General features: G+C 41.3%; 1 protein-coding gene across 5 annotated transcripts in view; it reads right to left on the bottom strand.

Annotated features, from left to right (window-relative positions):
- The window catches only part of LOC117448988 (solute carrier family 41 member 1-like), a 73,892-nt gene that overhangs the window by 35,390 nt on the left and 19,500 nt on the right, over positions 1-19,002 (bottom strand). For 3 of the 5 annotated variants that reach the window (XM_034086286.2, XM_034086287.1, XM_071203641.1), the window contains 3 exons: positions 11,304-11,411; positions 6,757-6,828; positions 6,195-6,339 (listed from right to left, as the gene is read on the bottom strand). In XM_034086286.2, the coding sequence (XP_033942177.1) occupies positions 6,195-6,339; positions 6,757-6,828; positions 11,304-11,411 (325 nt within the window). Of the gene's footprint in view, positions 1-6,194; positions 6,340-6,756; positions 6,829-11,303; positions 11,412-17,605; positions 18,096-18,133; positions 18,934-19,002 lie in introns of those variants that run through there. The other 2 variants (XM_034086289.2, XM_034086288.2) reach the window with 2 other exon arrangements.

Here is a 19,002-nt window from a genome sequence, read left to right as displayed (position 1 = left end):
TACACAACATTGATTGGTTTAAATTGTGTGCAATGCTTTTGTATTTTTCCCCTTTGATTCGGAGAAACAAATATGTTTTCGGAGTAAAGGATGGCAGATCACTACACTACCCACAATCCCCAGCTATCGTTTGGACTGACACCTGTACAATGTTAAAGCTGTTAAATCACACTGTCTCTGAGGTGCAACGTAAAACACAAAACAACACAAATGAAGTTCCTTTTAGACTACAAAACTAGTCAGTGTGCAGGTCTTTGTGTTACAATATAAGTGTCTCTTAGTGAATGTCCAGTACTGCTCTTATATCTCATAACATCAGCTTTTCCTTTCCCTCTCGTATGTTCTTCTGGACCCTCGGAGAAAGAGGAAATGGTGAAGCAGTCCTGTCTCAGGCATGTCCTTTCCTAACAGAAATATCAAAAAACATATTATTGCAGAACAAGTGTGTTATTTAAGATAGGTGTGTGTGTTTGTTTGTTCAGGGGCTATACATATAATGATTTTTTTATTTGAATGTGTTTTTTAAATCCAACAGTGTACTACAAAGATAATCAGATTATGAATAAACCGTTCTAATTTCATCAACATTGAAATAAATGTATTATTAAAATAATATTTAACTGTTATCAAAACTTAGTGCAACTGTAGAAGCTGTTCGGTTGTCTCACTGAAAGAATCACTTTTAACATGTTTCTTTACAGTCAATATGCAGAGACAAAGGGTCGTAGTTCTCACTATGTTCAATAATATTTGCCTTAAATACATTGAAATGTGAAAGTTGAACAAAAAAGTTATGTTGCTTGGTTAAATGCAAATGTAACCTTTTGCCAAGAAAGTACACTCAACATCACTGATGTGTAGGTGATCTAGTATTCAGTCATGTTTAATGGCATGTATATCAGTGTATTAGAGTCATTACTTTATGCATTCTTTGTAAAGTATGAAAAAGGTATATGTACCTTGGAATCCGTGCTGAAGTTCTCTGCTGATAGGAGTCCAGATCTGTCTCTCCTCCTCTGGTCCAGCCTGTCTGGGTCACCTTAAGGACACTTTAAACAAACAGATGTAAAGTTACATGCGTGGGTTACAGACTTCTTTACATGCAAACAATGTTTTATCTTCTTTTAAAAAACAGGTCATAATCTTATTGTTATACTTAAGAAATTGCTGGATATCACAGTCCTTATACTGTATCAGTTTGATTGAGTATTATTGTGTAGGTCCTTTTTATTTTACTGTTACTTTGGATGAGTTTTTCATGAGTCAGTCAAATTAATTTGTTTTCATATGCCATATTCATATGTATCACACACGTATGGGTAAGACACAAACCTATTGAACAAATGCAATGCAATGGATACATTTAATTTTCACTGAAGTCACAGATAACGTCACACTGCATCTAATATTTAAACAAATAATTTCCTTGTCACTAAAGCATTGAATACGCTATTCATCGTCCTTAAATGCAGGCATTAAGTTACATTTTCTGTTCTACAGCCACGATAAGGCTGTTTCTCAAGTGTGATGATAATACAATTAAAAGAGACATTGGTAATAATATTAAAAACAACAATGTTTGGGTCGTTCGTCGGATAGACGGTTAGCTTCAATAACTAACTCCAGTTCAACAAACCATATTACAATATCTAAGGGAGCGTTATTTCTGGACCATCTTGAAATGTGACGTTCATATCTTAAAGATACACACATTTCATTGTGAGGTTGATTTAATATACACGAAGCCTCTCTTCAACAATACGTTGACGTTAGCTAGTCTATGTTATGCTATAGTAGCATATAGCGAATTTAAACGAACCTTAACAATGCATACAGTAACCTAACTAGCAAACTAACTATCTAACGTACAAGGATGACCTTATTTTAGCAACCTCACACAGAAGCCTTTTGGTATACAGTAGCATCCCACTTAATGTTTTACACTCTTGGATGCTACGCATAGCATCGTTAGCACAGATGGAGCTACGATTGCTCAAATGCTAACCCAACTCTAAACATTCATTAACGTTAGCTTAATAAAAACAACAGTAACATAACATAAAGTACGCAGGGTTGACTTACCGAAGAAACTGCATTCATGGACGGTCTGTTTTAACCGCAGATAAATCCTATATTCGCATGACGAATAGTCCACCAGGAGCCAACACAACAAACACGGCCGAGTTCAAGTAGTGTTCTCCTCATGAGCTGAGCCCCTGTAGCATCACGGAGCCAATGGAGCTAACGGAGCTAGCAGTGAGACAGAGGAGCTAGGCTAGGAGCAGCACAGTGGCCTTTTCTCCCGGAGGTCAAGGGAAGCCAGGCTTCCCTTGTTTTTTCGGATTGTAGTTATAATTTAAATAAATAAATAAAAACACTTTGTTCTGTTTCGATAATTCTCCTTTGTTGTGTGTTGCTGCTGGCCCGTCTCTCCCATGGATGTATAATAAGAACTGGATACAGCGTGGGAGGCGGGGCCTCATTAATTCCTATGAGAGTTGCTCAATGGCGCATGATGACAAAATGGCCCAACTTTTGAGAGAGCGAAACGTCACAGATTACCCGGCATGCCTGAGAAGTACCCGTATGTGCACTCATAGAGCATGCGCAACTTTAACCAAAATGCTCGTTCACATCAAGCACGTGAATTTGCGTACACGTAACAGCACCGCGCATTCATGACAGCATGGTACTGGATTTATATTAACGAGGCGGCAGTTAGCGGCTAGCTAGTAAATTATGCTAAGTTACACATCAATCGTTATGTACTTTTATATTACGCTGACATCAGGATCTAGTGATATCCAAGCAACAGAGCTTCATTTAGCATGATACTTGTGTGGGTTCTACATGAAACCACTTGGTAATATATACAAATGTATATGTTGAAGCCTGTTATGATCAATTGTGAATTAAAACTTTATCTAAAAATAAAGCTGATGATGGATTACTGTGGTGGAGTTAAAATAACAATAGCCTATTTCTTTTTGAAATGTAATGGAGTAAAAGGATAGTAACTGTGATTATTCATGTTAAGTAGCCCACAAGTAACTAAAACAATTGCAAGTGCAATAAGAAGCTACAGGAACGTTAATCTACGTCGGTAATAACTTTATTTAATACAACATTTACGGTACAAGATTTACATCATACAGCCCATGTAGTATAATATTTTACAAATGATGAATTACAGCAAACATGTGCAATATATCCATTATTACAGCTCCGTGGGATGGCAGTAAGGCGATATGGTCCGTTGTTATTGTGCATCCATGGGTAAAGAGAAACTCATGTAGTACTGAACACGTAACATGAACGTGCCGGGCAGCGCGGTCCCGTGGGTTAGATGCGCGTTCATAATGCAGAGGGAAATAACTCTCAGAATAATGTTATTAGCACATTTTTACAACTTGAGGAACGAATGTTTGTAATAAGGGCTATACAAACGTTCATACTGGGTAGTTTATTTAGTTTAAACAAAAATATCCAACGTGTTACAGACCACTCTTTCCCAATGTAAGTCAATGGGAAGAAGTGTTTCCGGGCCCAGCAACCTAAAGTGTAGTACCGCCGTTTGACCAGCACGAATATTCTCATCAGACTCCGGCGCACTTCCTGGGGGCTTGGTCTCTCCCCCATTCTCATTGAGTATTTTACAAAGAGTGAAACAAACAGCGCCCCTCTAGATGTTATGGTGAAACAGTAGATTGCACTCACTGTTGCGAGAGGAGGCCAGCCGAATCTGGCTTCCCTTGGTGAAACAAAATTGAGGGATTGACCAATCAGATGAGGCTCACGTGATGCCCCTGCCAACCTGTGATTGGTCAGGGCAATGCCAAGGGAAGCCAGAGGCGGCTGGCTTCCCTTGCCTCACAATCCAATCAAATCGCATTAACCTAGTGTTGCAGTGACGCGTCCTAAAATCCGGAAGTAAGCTGCTCTCGGTTTCCCTCGACAAAAAAGCAATGGGATTTCTCCATAGGATTTAGGAAAATAGCTCGAAATAAGGTCAGTGGAAAACGAACCTGTTAGATAAATGCAAGTTTTGTTCAGTCGGATAATATCCACATGTCTACCCTACTTTTATACTTTTCAAATCATAAATCTAATCGATAGAAGATAGATAGCATCACTGCATCACTCTCACCACCGTTAGAAAGTAGCAAGCAACTGAAGCAAGTGCAATTATGGAGTATTTCATCAAAAATAATTGTACTAAACTTCCGCTACAGCAGCAACAACAAATACAATCTGATGACAGGCCAATGCCCAAACTGGAGCTGTGTACAGCGAGGAAAAAAGGAGCGAATCGGACGTAAAACTTTAAAGGTCTCCTGATTTAGTTTGTGAATGAATGCCTATTAGAGTTTCGGCTGGAGAGTGCGTGCAGACCGATAACAGGCATGTGTAAGTCCTGCATCTGATACAAATGTGTGTAAAATGATACCGGGTGCTGTAATCACTCATCTGGTTACGTTATTACATTGACCACCACACCCCCGACCCAAAAGAAAGGACGTATTATTGGCTTCCCCTAATTTTTTTCCCACACCACGCTACTGGAGCAGCAGTCCCGTTGTCATGAAGGGGGAATCTAACTATATACAGAATATGTTTTTGTGGATCCAGGCTAGAAACATGTTCATTTTCTGATGATAAGTTGGACATTTTAACATAGGGTCTACGGGAATGGCTCCCATCTGCATCCATCGCCTACAGTTTGCAGCATTGGGCTTCACCGCACTGTCCCGGGGTTCGCCACTTGGCTCTGATAGGCCAGAAGTCGGTTTGATTGCATTAGGGCTCGATTGCTTAGCCCGGATGATGCTGCATCGCAATTTTTGACGTCGAATTTTATACACCGAATTTTGTGATATTGAATTTTGAAAAAAACTAAACTGACAAAAAGTACACGGACCGTTTTTTTAATTAGGTCTTCTTGTTATCCGTTTTTTTATTCAGAAAACGGCTTTGGTTTCCCTTTTTTTTGTTTTTGATTTAGGGCTGGTATTTTCATTTTTTTGGTTCAAACGAAAAATAAAACTAACAAAACGTACAGACTTTTTTTTATTAGGTTTTCTCGTTATCCGTCAGACAACACAAACGGGAAAACGGCTTTGGTTTTCCGTTTTAAAGAAAAAACGGAAAAAGGCTTTTGGTTTAAACGAAAAATCAAACTGACAAAAAGTACACGGACCAATTTTAAACACCGAAATATTTGATGTCGAATTTTTTTCACTTTAATTTTTGGGATCTGAATTTGAACATTCGAAATGTTTTAACTTGAATTTTTACATTTTTATTACACATAGGTAAATTCGGAGCAAAACAAATTCAGATACATGATTTTCAAAGTATTTATTTTCAATGCTATAAATTCGGTGTCTGATCAAATTCAAATACTTCTGTCTCTTGTTTGCTTCCATAAGGGGTGCTGATCAGAGTCAGAGCTGACAGTTATCACTGAATTGGAAACACTGTTTTGTTTGTTTAAAATCAACCAAAACAAGAGTTCTTGACATAAACCCATGATTGTCTTGTAATGTGCCGACATCTGACTGATTTCAATAGAGCGGGTCACACAGGTCATTGCTGTCATTAGAATTGACAGCAATTTCATCCTATTAGTCATCATATTTCTGTGTTTAAAGCGTATACATTTTTTAATTATAGCAACAACAAAAAAACTGAACTCCAAGTTCTGATCTGTTCATTCTCTCGTCCAAGGATGTGTGAAAAATACTTTAAGAGACTGTTTGACTCTTCACAAAAATATATATAAACTGATATTCCTGTAATTTGTAATAAAAAAGAACAAAGACAAGACACAAATAATCCAATATAGGCTTGCTATGAAGCAAGTGTTTCAGCCATCATGTGTTTGATTACACATCAGCTCTCAAGTGGATGAGCCTGTCAAATGTAAATGTTCTAGCATTCTCTACCAAATGTGTGCTTAATTGCTGCCCCCTTGATCCAAGATGAGTGGATCTTCACAGCATAAATATTCAATTTACACACGTTCCCTACTGTAATTCACTAATTGTCACAAGTAAGGAAGCTCTTAAGGGCAAAACTACTTAGCAAATTGAGACTTGGTTAAAACAATGTAGCTAAAACAATTGGAAAATATAGATATGATAGATGTATTATACTTCTAATACAAAACAAGAAAAACAATCTTAATTACTCACCTAAGGAAAGAGCAGCAACAAAGGCAGTGATGATGCTGCTGGCACAGAGAACAGCGGCCTGGTCCAGTTCAATCCCCCCTCGAGAAAAGGACCCTAAACAAATAGCTGCCACTGCTGCCAGGAAACCCACCACTGTCGCCTGAACCTGCAAAAGAATGGCAAACATGACATCATTATTAGGATTTAACAATGCATTTGACAAACAGTGTGGTGACATTTGCACGAGGCTGTAAACTCTTTTTGCCTGGTGAACACAGTAAGCTTTGTGGCGAGGGAGAGTGTGGCTCAGTGGCGAGTGTGCTGGACTTGGACGAATCAGGGGATAGCAAGTTTGAGTCCCACTGCAGTCAGCATGTCATTGTTTCCCTGGGCAAGACACTTCATCCCAAATTGCTCCTGTGGGGATTGTCCACAGTATTGAATGTATGTAAGTCGCTTTGGATAAAAGCGTCTAACAAATTACATGTAATGTAATGTAATGTGTCTCCAAAGTCAGTATTAGACCATAGGGTACCACATGTACCTCAACAAAGTATTTCAAAGGTGTTTGAGGTGATGTTACCTGTATCAGTGCCAGGTTGCTGCACACCATGGTCCATTGTTTACCAGGGTCGTCCATCTGGCCTGTGTTGGCCTGCAAACACAAAGATACCATTAGTCATTATATAAGCATTAGTTTGGTACAGGCCCTCAGTGAGTATATATATATAATATTCAATATGTCTGTTTTTCATAAAAAACGGGAACATAAGAATGTAAAAACCTGCAAAAGTGCTCTGCATGATGTGTAAAACAAACATAACATATTATGCCCATGCCATGGCCATTTCTACTGATCATAATTCCGTTGTTGAGGTCTACTAGAATAGATTTATATTGTGCAATTTTCCAAACTCACATTGGTTTCTCACAGCATCTCTGTAAAGTATGTGTATTTACCGGTATTCACTCTTAGTCCTAAACGGCTTGTTGGAGCTCCTGCCCCCAGCCATCCCCCCCACCCCCCCTCCCTCTCTGTGAGCCCAGTGTGCTCTGATTGGTCGGGACGTTGCAAGGCTCGCTGCTCGGTGAGCTGGCTTACTGGTGTGGTTTCCAGGTCGGTGATACAGCGAGACAGCGCAAAACTCATCCCGAGCACACACAAACAATCACAGCCGAAGTCAAAACAAGAAGTGTGGCTTGATATTGAGATTAAGAAAAAGGTTTATAAACACTGTGAGAATGGGTCTGCGGAGAGCATTTCTCTGCGATCCCAACTCGTCTACCAGGGAGCTCTATGTAAGTCAATGGGACTCCCTGTTAGTTGAAAATGTATGCTACAGGTCCCCACCCCTCCTGCTGTGTGAGGAGCTCTGCGGATTGGTCCATTTTCAACAAGTCCTCCAACGCATACGACCCAATGGGCCGATTGTTCAAGCGCTTATTACGTCCTATAATTACGTTCTAAAGTTTTCACCCTCTAGTGCTCCCGTTGAATGCAAATGTTACAGATGGTTGTTTATTCACAAATAACCCTCTCTGGAAAATCCTAAATTGTAGGATAGTTTGGCCATTAAAACGCTTTTTGATTAGATTTATAGCGAGAGGTGTATATTGTACTTTAAGAATCCACGTCCAGTCGATATGTAGGATCTATAGTTTCATAGATATTACGAAGATGATTTGAGGTATGCAGCAGCCTCCATGTAAAGTTACGGGTTGAAAACAGTATTTCCGGTCTCGACGTTTTCATAATAAAACCAATTATCAAATGATTTAACAGTGATATGTGCAATACTCATCAACTAAAAAACATCAGTTTATCCTTGTTAATTATACGACATGTATTGGTTTAAATTGTGTACAATGCTTTTGTGTTTTTCCCATCGGTTTTTCTCTTTCGATTCTGAGAGACACCTTTCTTTTTTCAGAGGGTTTGATAGGCTAAAACATCGATTGTTTTAGCCGCAATGCATGTCGGGATATGGTGTTTATATGATATAAAATCGGAAAAACATAAAAAAAAAAATAATAATACTTTATTCGGAGTGTTCTTGCTTTTCTCTTTGGAAGTCATCACATAACGGCATTGTGATACACGGTTCGGCTGCATTAAATATTACATATCTGCCATATATATTTATTTATAGAGCCCTGATCAGAAGACCTTTTGACAAACTGTAAGAAATGCCGTCAAAACTGAATACGTGACGTGGATCATAAACAGAGTTGGGTAATTGGGCTGTTTAGAGATGATGTGTTGTGCGCAATAGGACTTGGTGATGCGATAAATAAAAGCATGAATAAATACAGGAATAAGTAGTATACAGTGTGTTCAGTCAAAATCAGTGTGTGTGCTGTGGCTCAGCTGGAAAGCAGTTGACTCATGACCAGAGTTGGGTGTATTAAGTAATAATAATATTACTTTTGTCGGTAACGGAGTAGTGTAACGCGCTACTTTTATAATTCAGTAATCACACTACAGTTACTAACATTGCCCCGACATGCGTTACTTCGTTACTTACTAAAATCAGTCATAATCAAACCTCAACAAACACCTGCAAAGAACACATGCTAAGGTGAAGCTAACGCACAGCTATTTGTTGTTTGTTTATATCATGTAGTCTGTTCTTCGTCTCTGTTTTCCGGTTGTTGCCTGTTTTGAATGACGAATACACACTGCCGCCGCCTGCTGGTAAGGAGAGTTATTGCCACTCACGCATGCGCAGTTCGTACGTGCTCGGCTGAAGTCTTTGCGGTGTCTGGTTCCAGTGCAACACATGGTCAACACGCAGGAGAACACGCCGACGCAACAGCGTGAGCAGAGATAGCCTGCGCAAAATATACAGATAGCAGGAGACAGAGGACAGCCATGGTCAGATAGGAAAACATTCAGGATCTGGATCAGTCAATGGAAACTGAACTAAAGAGAACATTTGAAACTTTAGCAGTCTGTGTAATCTGCCTGCAGGGGGGGCGGGCGGGCGGGCCGGCCCTGCGAGTAAAGTAACCAGTAAAGTAACAAGTAAAGTAACGAGTAAAGTATCGAGTTACTTTATGTAGAGAGTAACGAAGTAGTGTAATATATTACTTTTTTTTAAAGTAATATATATAGGCGGATGTTGTAGTCGCAAACGATAGCTGGGAATTCTGGGTAGTGTAGTGTCTTCGGAAACTGTAGTGTTTAAACTCCGAAAAAACTATTTGTTTCTCTGAATCGAAGGTTAAAAACACAAAAGCATTGTACACAATTTAAACCAATCAATATTGTGTAATTAACAAGGATAAACTGATGTTTTTTAGTGGATGAGTAATGCAGATATCAATGTGTAATCATTTGACAGTGAGGGGAATATATCCGGTGTTATTATGAAAATTTAGAGACCGGAAAAACTGTTTTCACCCATGCTAACTTTACATGGAAGCTGCATACACGTTATCCTGGCGAGACCTCAAATCATCTTCGTAATATCTATCAAACTATAGATCCTACTAGGGGTGTAACGGTATCCGTATTCGTCCCGTACCGTCACGGTTCGGCACATGCAGTCACACGACGAATACGCCTTTTTTTTACGAGTGGGAAACAAGTCTGTCATTCAGGGCAGTATCTACTACACTATATATAATCCAGGGGGCGGTATTGTGCCTAAAAGCTGTTTGCCAGCCGCCCTTAAACAACAAATGAAGAACAAGAAGAAACACAACAACAAAACGAACAAAATACAAGAAGAAGAAAAATTAGTATGGCGATTTCTGATAACACACAGGAGCTAGAACCCACCTGCTTCTTTTAAATCAGCTGTGTGGGAACATGTCGGGTTCCCTGTGGACTACAATAACGATGAAGTGCGCGAGTGGTGGATCGGACGATGACGGTGTGTCGGCGTTGTTCGATAGCGGTGCGGTATGCTAATGGTAACACACGCCAAACATGCTAAATCATATCAGAAGGCATCACCCAGATTTGCCAATCACCGGAGCCTGGCAAAAGACAACAGCTGATCCCCGCTATTTTTAAGAAGCCAATAGACATTAAAGCCGTGAGACCAAAATAAATAACGGAAGCTTTTGGCATATGTTTTTCAACGGCTATGCGCTCTTGAAACACTTTCTAATTATTTATGATGTCATATTTTCAAGACATCCTTTTTAGTTTTACAGCTTGATGAAACCTTTTTGTTTGACATCAGCCATTATAGATAATATGGCCATCTGAGTGTTAGTTTTTAACTGTTTAATACAGTTAATTATTCAAAATGTCAGAGTTCCTTATTTTTAAACTGAAACTTGCACTACTGTTCAAAAATAAATAACAACAAACCTGGAATTATGCATTTGGGACTTTTTTTTGCTTTTCCTTGTTGTAGGTTGTAGGGACACCGTGACCCCCAAACCGAGGTACGAACCGAACCGTGACTTCTGTGAACCGTTATACCCTACATCCTACACATCGACTGGATGTGGATTCTAAGAGTAAAATATATACTTCTCGCCAGAAATCGAAACAAAAAGCATTTTAATGGCCAAACTATTCCACAATTTAGGATTTTCCAGAGAGGGTTATTTGTGAATAAACGTCCCTCTGGAGCGTTTGCAATGAACGGGCCGGAAGCATGTTGTTTCTTACACGACCACTAGTGGTCGTGTAAGAAACAACATACACTTTAAAACGTGTCTGGGTCGTAATAAGGGCATGAACAATCGGCCTATATGGTCGTTTTTTGTAGGAGGACAGGCTGTCCATTTTGGTTCCCGGAAGAAAGAAATGGAAAAAGAGAAATCTCCAACGAGGCGTTCTGGGGCAGCATAGACAGGTATTTTCTGTGTTAGAGTTGTACTCGTTACAGGGTGTACGTTGAGGGTTTACATGCATAACAACCTTCATAACACACAAGGGGACGGGTAATAACCAGAAAAGCATGACATGGGACCTTTAAATCCTATGATATCAAAAGTTTAAAAATGAATTACTGTGTGTGTGACTTTGTACTGTATCTGTTCTACATGATACATTTTCTGTAGGGTGGTAAACTGAAGTTATCGGTCATAGTAACAGAGTTCTCTGTTGGTTGGCTTAATTAAGTTCTTAATCCAAAATGATATTTCATGAGGATATCAAAATCTTACAGCAGTGGAGAGGCGAGCAGCGAGGGTCATCTCCAGGTTTCCTTTGAGTCCAACCAGCGCAGGCACCAGGATGAACACCTCCGTTATCACCTTAAACACCTTCCAGTGCTGAAACACATGTGAAATATTACATTAGCACTCACAAAAACATTGCACACAGATATACATTCACTAAATGACAGCTTTATTGTAGAAAACTTGGAGTCATATTTGACCGAAACCTCAGCTTGGATAAACATGTCAGTTCAATGGTTTTATCCTGTATTCATCATCTGTACAATGAGTTGAAGCCCTAGCCAATAGCAGCGCATATGTTACATAGTGATGTCATTATGTTACGGAATCAAACAAAGCAGTCCAATGGAGGCTTTTCAGGAAAGGGGAGGGGGGAGAGAAACCCCCTCTGGAGTGAAAACGAGTGCTTTTGATTTGATTTGACCATCGCTGGAATCCCAGCCACTTCGGCCTGTAACAGGCTGTGGTGGATCCTTCTCTAGCTGCCTGGATAGAATGAATAACTCTGTCAGACAATCCACCCTGTCTCAACCTGTCCCTCTCAGGAGCCAAGCCTGGAGAGGACGGCCCAGAGTGGGTAACGCGCCGATTGCACCTGCCTCTTGAGACATCGCCCCCCAGAACTGGGGAATTGCCCAGAGCTGGCCCACCTTCATCTGTGTCACATATCTGAGTACCACGGTGCGATCCGGAACCACTAGGATGACAGACAGACGTTCTCACATCACTCTCCCCAGGAGAGGAAGAATGAGACGCAGCGGTGGAAAGGCGTAGAGCAGCTTTCTTGACCAAGGCTCGGGTGCGAACGCGTCCGCCTCCAAGAGCGGATCGTCGCTCAGAGCCATGGAGAACCACAGGGCACAGTGGCTGTTGCGCCGGCTGGCGAACAGCTCCACCTCTGCTCTCCCGAACTGGGCCCAGACCCAGCTCCAAGGGAATCCTCTTGGTCCTTCTTGGATAGAGCGGCGAGTCCTAGCCACACGTGACGCGACGCCACTGTGGCCAAGGACCTCACCCGCCCCGCTGCGGCGGCCACTCCATGGATCAGATTATTGATCTGTCCAATGCAGCGGTCCGGAAAACCGCTCCCGTCCTGAGGCGGGAGGGCGGGGGCGTCCGTCTGAGGGGTAATTAGGGAGACACCCAACTCGCCGAGATTACTCACCGCAGCCGCCATCTGTGCTCCGAGCCTGAATATTGTATTCAAATATTCTAAGGTGTCTCGGTTCTGCGGCAGCGTGTCAGAAGTTTCTTTCCCTCCGTCCAACCAGCTTCCTGCGGAAGCAGATGGGCCGCCGGGCTCTCGTCGAGGGGGGGAACACCGGGACACACTGTGTCCGAGTGGCCCTGCACCCTGATGATACCTGCCATGGCTGCTATCGGGGCCTTCGTCCTCAACGGCTGCCGCCACGTCGCCTCCACACACTGCCAGATATCTGGCACCGGGGGCGAGATGAAGGCCGGCTGTGCCGGATGCACCGAGCCGTAAAACCCCTGTCGAAGGCGGCTTACTGGCCTCGGTGGCAGCGGTGGGGGGAGCGGAAGGCCCACACGCTCCGCCGCCAGGGTCATCACCACCGGGGAGTCCAGACGCGCAGACCTGTGTGCTGGACCCTCCTGGCCGCCAGACCCGAAATGACCAGACAACGAGGCATCCTCGTCGTCTTCCTCCTCCTTGACCGTGGCCACCCGGCCCCTCGGGATGGCGAACACGAATGGCACCTCGTCATCCTGTTCACCCATCTCCACCACCTTGAGGTCCTGATCCTCCGCCTCCTCCGGAGGGCCCAACTTCACCCGGAAATTATCCCCATGATGTCAGCGGCTTAGCCGAGGGATCATCCGACAAGCGCTGCAGGCCGGCGACTGGCTTAGGCCGGCGACTGGCTTAGGCCGTCCTCGGCGTGGTCCGGCCCCAGGCCGGTGCGGATCAACCCCCGCGATTAAGCCAGGGCATGTCAGACAGGCCCGGTGTTCGAGGAGTGGTGAGTCCATGCTTTTCTTCTCTCTCTCTATTCACGTCTTTGCTCAGTGTTTCACTTCCGCTCGCTGAAGAGAAAGGGATGACAGTCAGGAGGCGAGGTCCCCGCCCCGGGGCCGGCTACGTCTATAGAAGTCTCAGTAGGTGAATGCTTGAATTGATAGCCTGTGAGAGATATAACAGGGATTTTAGCCTTTGCAGACTATTTAAATGCACAAAACCTATATAATACACTACAGGAAAGGGAAAACCCCAAAAAATGTAATAGGGCTAAAGGTGCTTTATGAATAAGATTATCTACATTATTATTCTAAAAAAAACTAATTTACCTCTCCACGGTCGGACCCCATGAACTTTGTCCATTATTCATGACATAAGCACATCATATATTCTAGACCAACCCAGTAGCCTACTTTTCCTGTGTCTCTTAGCATCAGATGACGCCACCCCATACTGCAGAGGTTCAGTGGGTTTAGAAGAACAGTTCATATTTCTGAATAGAACTCCACTTGGATGGTTTCGATCTTTAAATAGATGCACATATTAAAGAACAGCACGGCTGCCAAGAGTGAAGAAATGTTGAGCAGAGGCAGGGAGCGAGGGAATTACAGATGAGAGGAGGAACTGACAGAGGGAACGGAGGAAAGAAAGAGCGAAAATGAAGGAGAAAGTGTCCGATAAGAGATTTCGTTGTGAAAGCATTTTTCAGGGGGAAAATGTCCTGGAAGCAGTAATCAGTAATTCAGATATGAAATATTTTGCTGACAAGGCAATGACTACAATAACCAACCCAGAGATATTCTTAAATATTTAGTATAATAGATAAAGTTCCAGGAAAAACAAGTAACTATTTATTTTTTAAAGTAGCAAAGCTTTTTTCTGGCTGTGCACGCTACAACCTTAAGTCCATCTGTGTATATATGGAACGTCTATGTTCTTTTTTGATGGACTTGGAAGATATTGGATTTTGATATATTGCAGAAAACAACGTTTGTGGCCAACACACGTTTATGATCCTTAAACGTTTAGCTTGACAATTAGCAGTCTTATTTAGTCACTTGTAAGCAATCGCCGTTTCCATGACACATAGAAGCTCTGGATATTAAGTGGGGTATTTATTGACATATTTTATGTCACAAAACTTGAAAATCTCGTAATCTTGTGTTAACCACAGACCTCACTTCAGGTCCTAATTACAAAAAAACATTGACTTTGAGATGAGGAAACTGGTATAATGCCAAGCTTTAGACCTGATAGACCTGGTAGTATAGACCTGATAGACCTGGTAGTATAACCAAAATAAAAAACAACAGAAAAAAATGGAATCTTTTTTTTGTTGTATGTTTTTATTACATTTTTGTTTTTGGTAGCCTTTAAGAATCACTATAATGTTTTGGGCTGCAGTTTGTTCAGAGTTTTAAGATAGCAAAAATGACATTAAAATAGAGTGCTGATGGATGTGGATATGAGATACCATGCTAACATTACATTAATATGCTCACTGCTGCGCTAGTACACTTTGATGGGAGCTGTTTGTAGGATAAATTAATACTTTTTCTTTTTGGTTTGTTGTTCCTAAATCTGAGGTAGACCTACTCAAGGAAAGGCTACAGCTATGCTAGTTAGCTAAGCCATGAATGCCATGGCCAAGAACAAGTGAAAAAGCGGATACTTTTTTTACATTTTTGGAGCTACTAGACAAGTTGTCTATGTTGCATTTGTGATCTAGCTCCACCTTTTGGAACTGCTAATGAAACAGCCAATAGGGATGGGACATATGGATGAGGTTAAAGGGTGCTCAACAAGGACACAAAGGAAGAAAAAAAGAATAAAATAAGAGTATAGTAAATGTTAGGGGTGTGCTTTGAGTGTGTCTATGTATACACTTTGTTCTCAGGACCAGGAGTGACAGGTCGGTTGTCACGTTGGGAGGCTATCTTGGGACATGGCCCACTTCTGCTGTAATGCTGCGGCTGCCTGAGTGTTACAGGCAAAAAGCCAGGATAGCCAAAAACTGTTCTACTGTAGATCCCTCAGGAGATAAAAAACTATATTTGTATTATTTTTGCTTTTGTTGTCATAATTACTGATATTAATCTGATGATGTATTTGAGTATTTAGAAAAGCACAATTATGTTTATATAGTGCTCTTCAAGGTTCTCAAAGACATATTACAGGGTTAAAATTCCTAAAAAAATAACAATTAAGACAACCCACTTAAAATATACTAAACACAACAATAATTACAGATTAAAAGCAGTCCTGAGGAGATGATTTGATTTGTTAACCGAACATGGAGATATTGGTGTAGTTTTAAACGTATCACTAGAAACATTCTAGTTATTAGTTAATGTTTTATAATGATGGCATAATCTTAAAAAGGCCCTATGATTATTTTAGGGGATTTTACTTTCCTGTAGTGTGCTACTGTATATAGGTTTTTGTGCATGTAAATGGTTTGCAAAGGCTAACATTCCTGTGTTCCCTCTTGAGGGAGTTTCTCTCCCACACTCCCCCCCTGCTTTAAAGGCCTCCATTGGACTCCTTTGTTTACTTCCGTAACATAGTGACATCACTATGTAACCGTTGCGCTTCTATCGGCTAGTGCTCCAACACATTCATCGTGATAAACTAAGGGGTGGGACATCTCTAAGCGGTTAACCAATCACAACAGATAAGTAACCAATCAGAGCAGACTGGGCTCTGGCTTCAGACAGAGGGTGAAAGAAGGTGCTGCAGCAAAAATAAAGGGCTTATTGAACATCAAAGCATTTAAACATGTCACAGTCGAGAGACAAAATCCAAATATGAACCTGAAAATAAGTATAATAGGCCCCCTTTAAGATACATTTTAGGCTAAAACAAATGTAGGCAATTTTGCAGCTGTGTGTGTATTTTTTCCCTTGTAATACGGCTTTTATGTGCGCAGCTCCACTTGCTTGGAACAGCCTACAGTCCAAATTGAAATTGAGCAATTGTATTTCTCTGAATGTTTTTAAGGCACGTCTGCACGAGATGCTTTCTGACACTATGGGTGTTTGTAAGTGTTGGTGAATATGTAATTATGATGTCCTCTATTGTTTGTTTTTGTGTTGTTTTTATGTTTCATGTGGAACTAAATTGATGCAGGTCTCCCTTGTAAAAGAGATCCATGATCTCAAGGGACCTATCTGTCTAAATAAAGGTTTGAAATGAAATGAAAATACAGAGAAATATGTCAATTTCTTCTCATCTATGTGATTTAAAGATATCAACGTTTGTATATCCTTTCTCTTTCACATCTGTTCTTCCATTCTCTAACCTCCTATTAAATTAACTATTCACTTTTGTTCAAAGGCTTTCCTCTCATCCCCACATCAAATTCTGATTGGGGAGTCTCAGAAAGGTGTGTGTTACACAGGGCTCCATCTGTTGAGCAGCACCATTAAAGGGAAGAGGAAACTACTGCATGCAGTAACTGCATACATTCATCAATCTGTTCCCCCCACCTGTTCAATTATTCCAAAGTGATTATGTCCACCAATTTAACCGTAATCCATTATTTTTCATAACTCTGCTTACAAACCTAAGGCATTGGCCAATCCATGAAGAAGGTTAATAAGAATGACTGGAAGATATTGAATATTCAATAAAAGGCCAATGTTGGTCTGACCCTAATTTATACACAAGGATATGAAAACGGTGCCAGTTGAGACCATTCATACCGAGAAGCAGGTACAATCAATCTGCCTCTCACACTACATTGAATCCATTATTGCCACATGGATGACCCATTCAACTGCCTACAGCTGTCTGTAGATATGAGCATCTGCCCATATTAATAATTCATCCATGCCACTATGTTAAATGTCTGTGTAAAGTCAGGCTACCCAACCATTCTCACATCCATCCATAGGGCTGAGCAGGTCTATATTTAACCTCATTGTTTTAAAAGTACCGCCCACATTTTGTTCAAAGTACCAAGGTGAATTAAAAACAATCAAGAACCAGAACAATTGCATGAAAACAGATTCATACTCTACGTCTCTAGTTGGACTTAAACTGACTTGAATGCTACTTTTCCATTAGCTTGGGGTTTTGCCGCATCACACAAGCTTGGTTTTTTGTCTGGTAATAGGTTTGTGACTGCATTAAGCATCTGGCAACTTTTGTTTGGTAAACAAATTAACTTTGCAGAACAGAACAGTTCTGTATTCGTGAAAGAAGGTATAACAAAAAGTACAGTTTTGATAGCATCACCTTTTCAGATAGCACAGAACCCTATTCAACCACCCATGAATCAATCTCTAAGAAAAGTTGTTCATACTTGTATAAGGTCCATAACAATGCCAGCGGAGACCAATCCGAGCCCTGACACCAGGTAGGGCACTATAACCTGGGCAGCAATGAGCCAGGAACTCTCCGGTAGGAAACCATATTCTGATCGAGTCAACTTCCATGTCACTCCACGTAACTTCCTGCCCTGGTAGCATAGCTCCAGCTCCAGACGCGTCACCACCATGATGGACAAGGGGTACTTTGTTCAACCTATCGTTATCCCATGGTAAGATTCACTGCAGTCCAAGCAGGGAGGAAGAAATCTGGTTCTGATTCGTCCAAATAAACTTGAGTTGAGTTCACCTGTCCAAAGAAGTGAGCAGAGTGAACGAGAAACCAATCGATGTCCGTCCTTTGTTCATAAAGTGCAAGGTCAAATGTTTGAAGAGCAGAGACACTGGATTTTTTAATGCATGGTTGATCCACTCTCAAAGGATTATAAAGAAATGACAGGCTTTACTTCAATCGTTCTTGACAATGAAGAGTAAATATATCAGCATATAATAATCATTTTTACCTCTAAGGAAAATAGAATTTTAGCGACTGGCATGTCTTAAAATCTTCAGACGTGAAAATCAGATGTAACAAGTGAGAGATTGCCACCCATTTCCCTGATTAATGATCGTGTTATACAGGTGTTGATTTCCACAACAGGGCAATAGAGCGTGGCATCTCTAGCCCTGTGGTGACTCAGCCACGATGATGATTCCATTTGTCAGCACGACACAATCATTAAGAACAATTCTTTCGTCTTTCACGATGTTCATTTACTAGCACAGATGCTCCATATATGCCAAGTCCTTAACCAACCCTGGATCTATCATTAATTAAAGGTTGGTAAGAATACTTTGACATCACAAAAGGTTCAAGAGAATAAACCTGACAATGAAGAGTCATGACAAAGTCCAGTTTCTCCAATCTACCAAATAATCCATTGGCTGTAGTTCAAAGTCCGTCCAATGTAGTTTAGTGTTTGTTGGATAGGGTCCTCAATCCATTGACCCAGTCTGATCAGCTTGACCAATGTGAAGGCACATCTTTATCCAGAAAAGATGATAGTACTGCTCGCCGGGACAGCTGAATGATTGACAGAGGGAAGAAGATAGTCCAGAAGGTCTTGAGAGTTAGGAGTCCTTTATGCTTTTGTCAATCCACATCATCTGTTTTGGCAAGCTCAGGATGAGGAGGAAAACAAAAAAGAGCTCCGTAATGTCTAAAAGAGATACAAGAGGTCCACTGACGAGATGGAGCAGCCGGCTTCTGGCAGTCTGGAGTGCTGGCAATCCTGCTTCCTCCGCTCTGCTGTGACGTTTTACAGCTGACTGCGCTGCCCGACATGCAAACTCATGAGGGAAACAACCGGCTTACCGCCTCCCCTCTCCCTCC

This window comes from Pseudochaenichthys georgianus, chromosome 7 (genome assembly GCF_902827115.2).
Source record: "Pseudochaenichthys georgianus chromosome 7, fPseGeo1.2, whole genome shotgun sequence".
In the NCBI taxonomy this organism is placed as follows: Eukaryota; Metazoa; Chordata; class Actinopteri; order Perciformes; family Channichthyidae; genus Pseudochaenichthys; species Pseudochaenichthys georgianus.
This window is presented reverse-complemented; position numbering and strand designations above follow the sequence as displayed.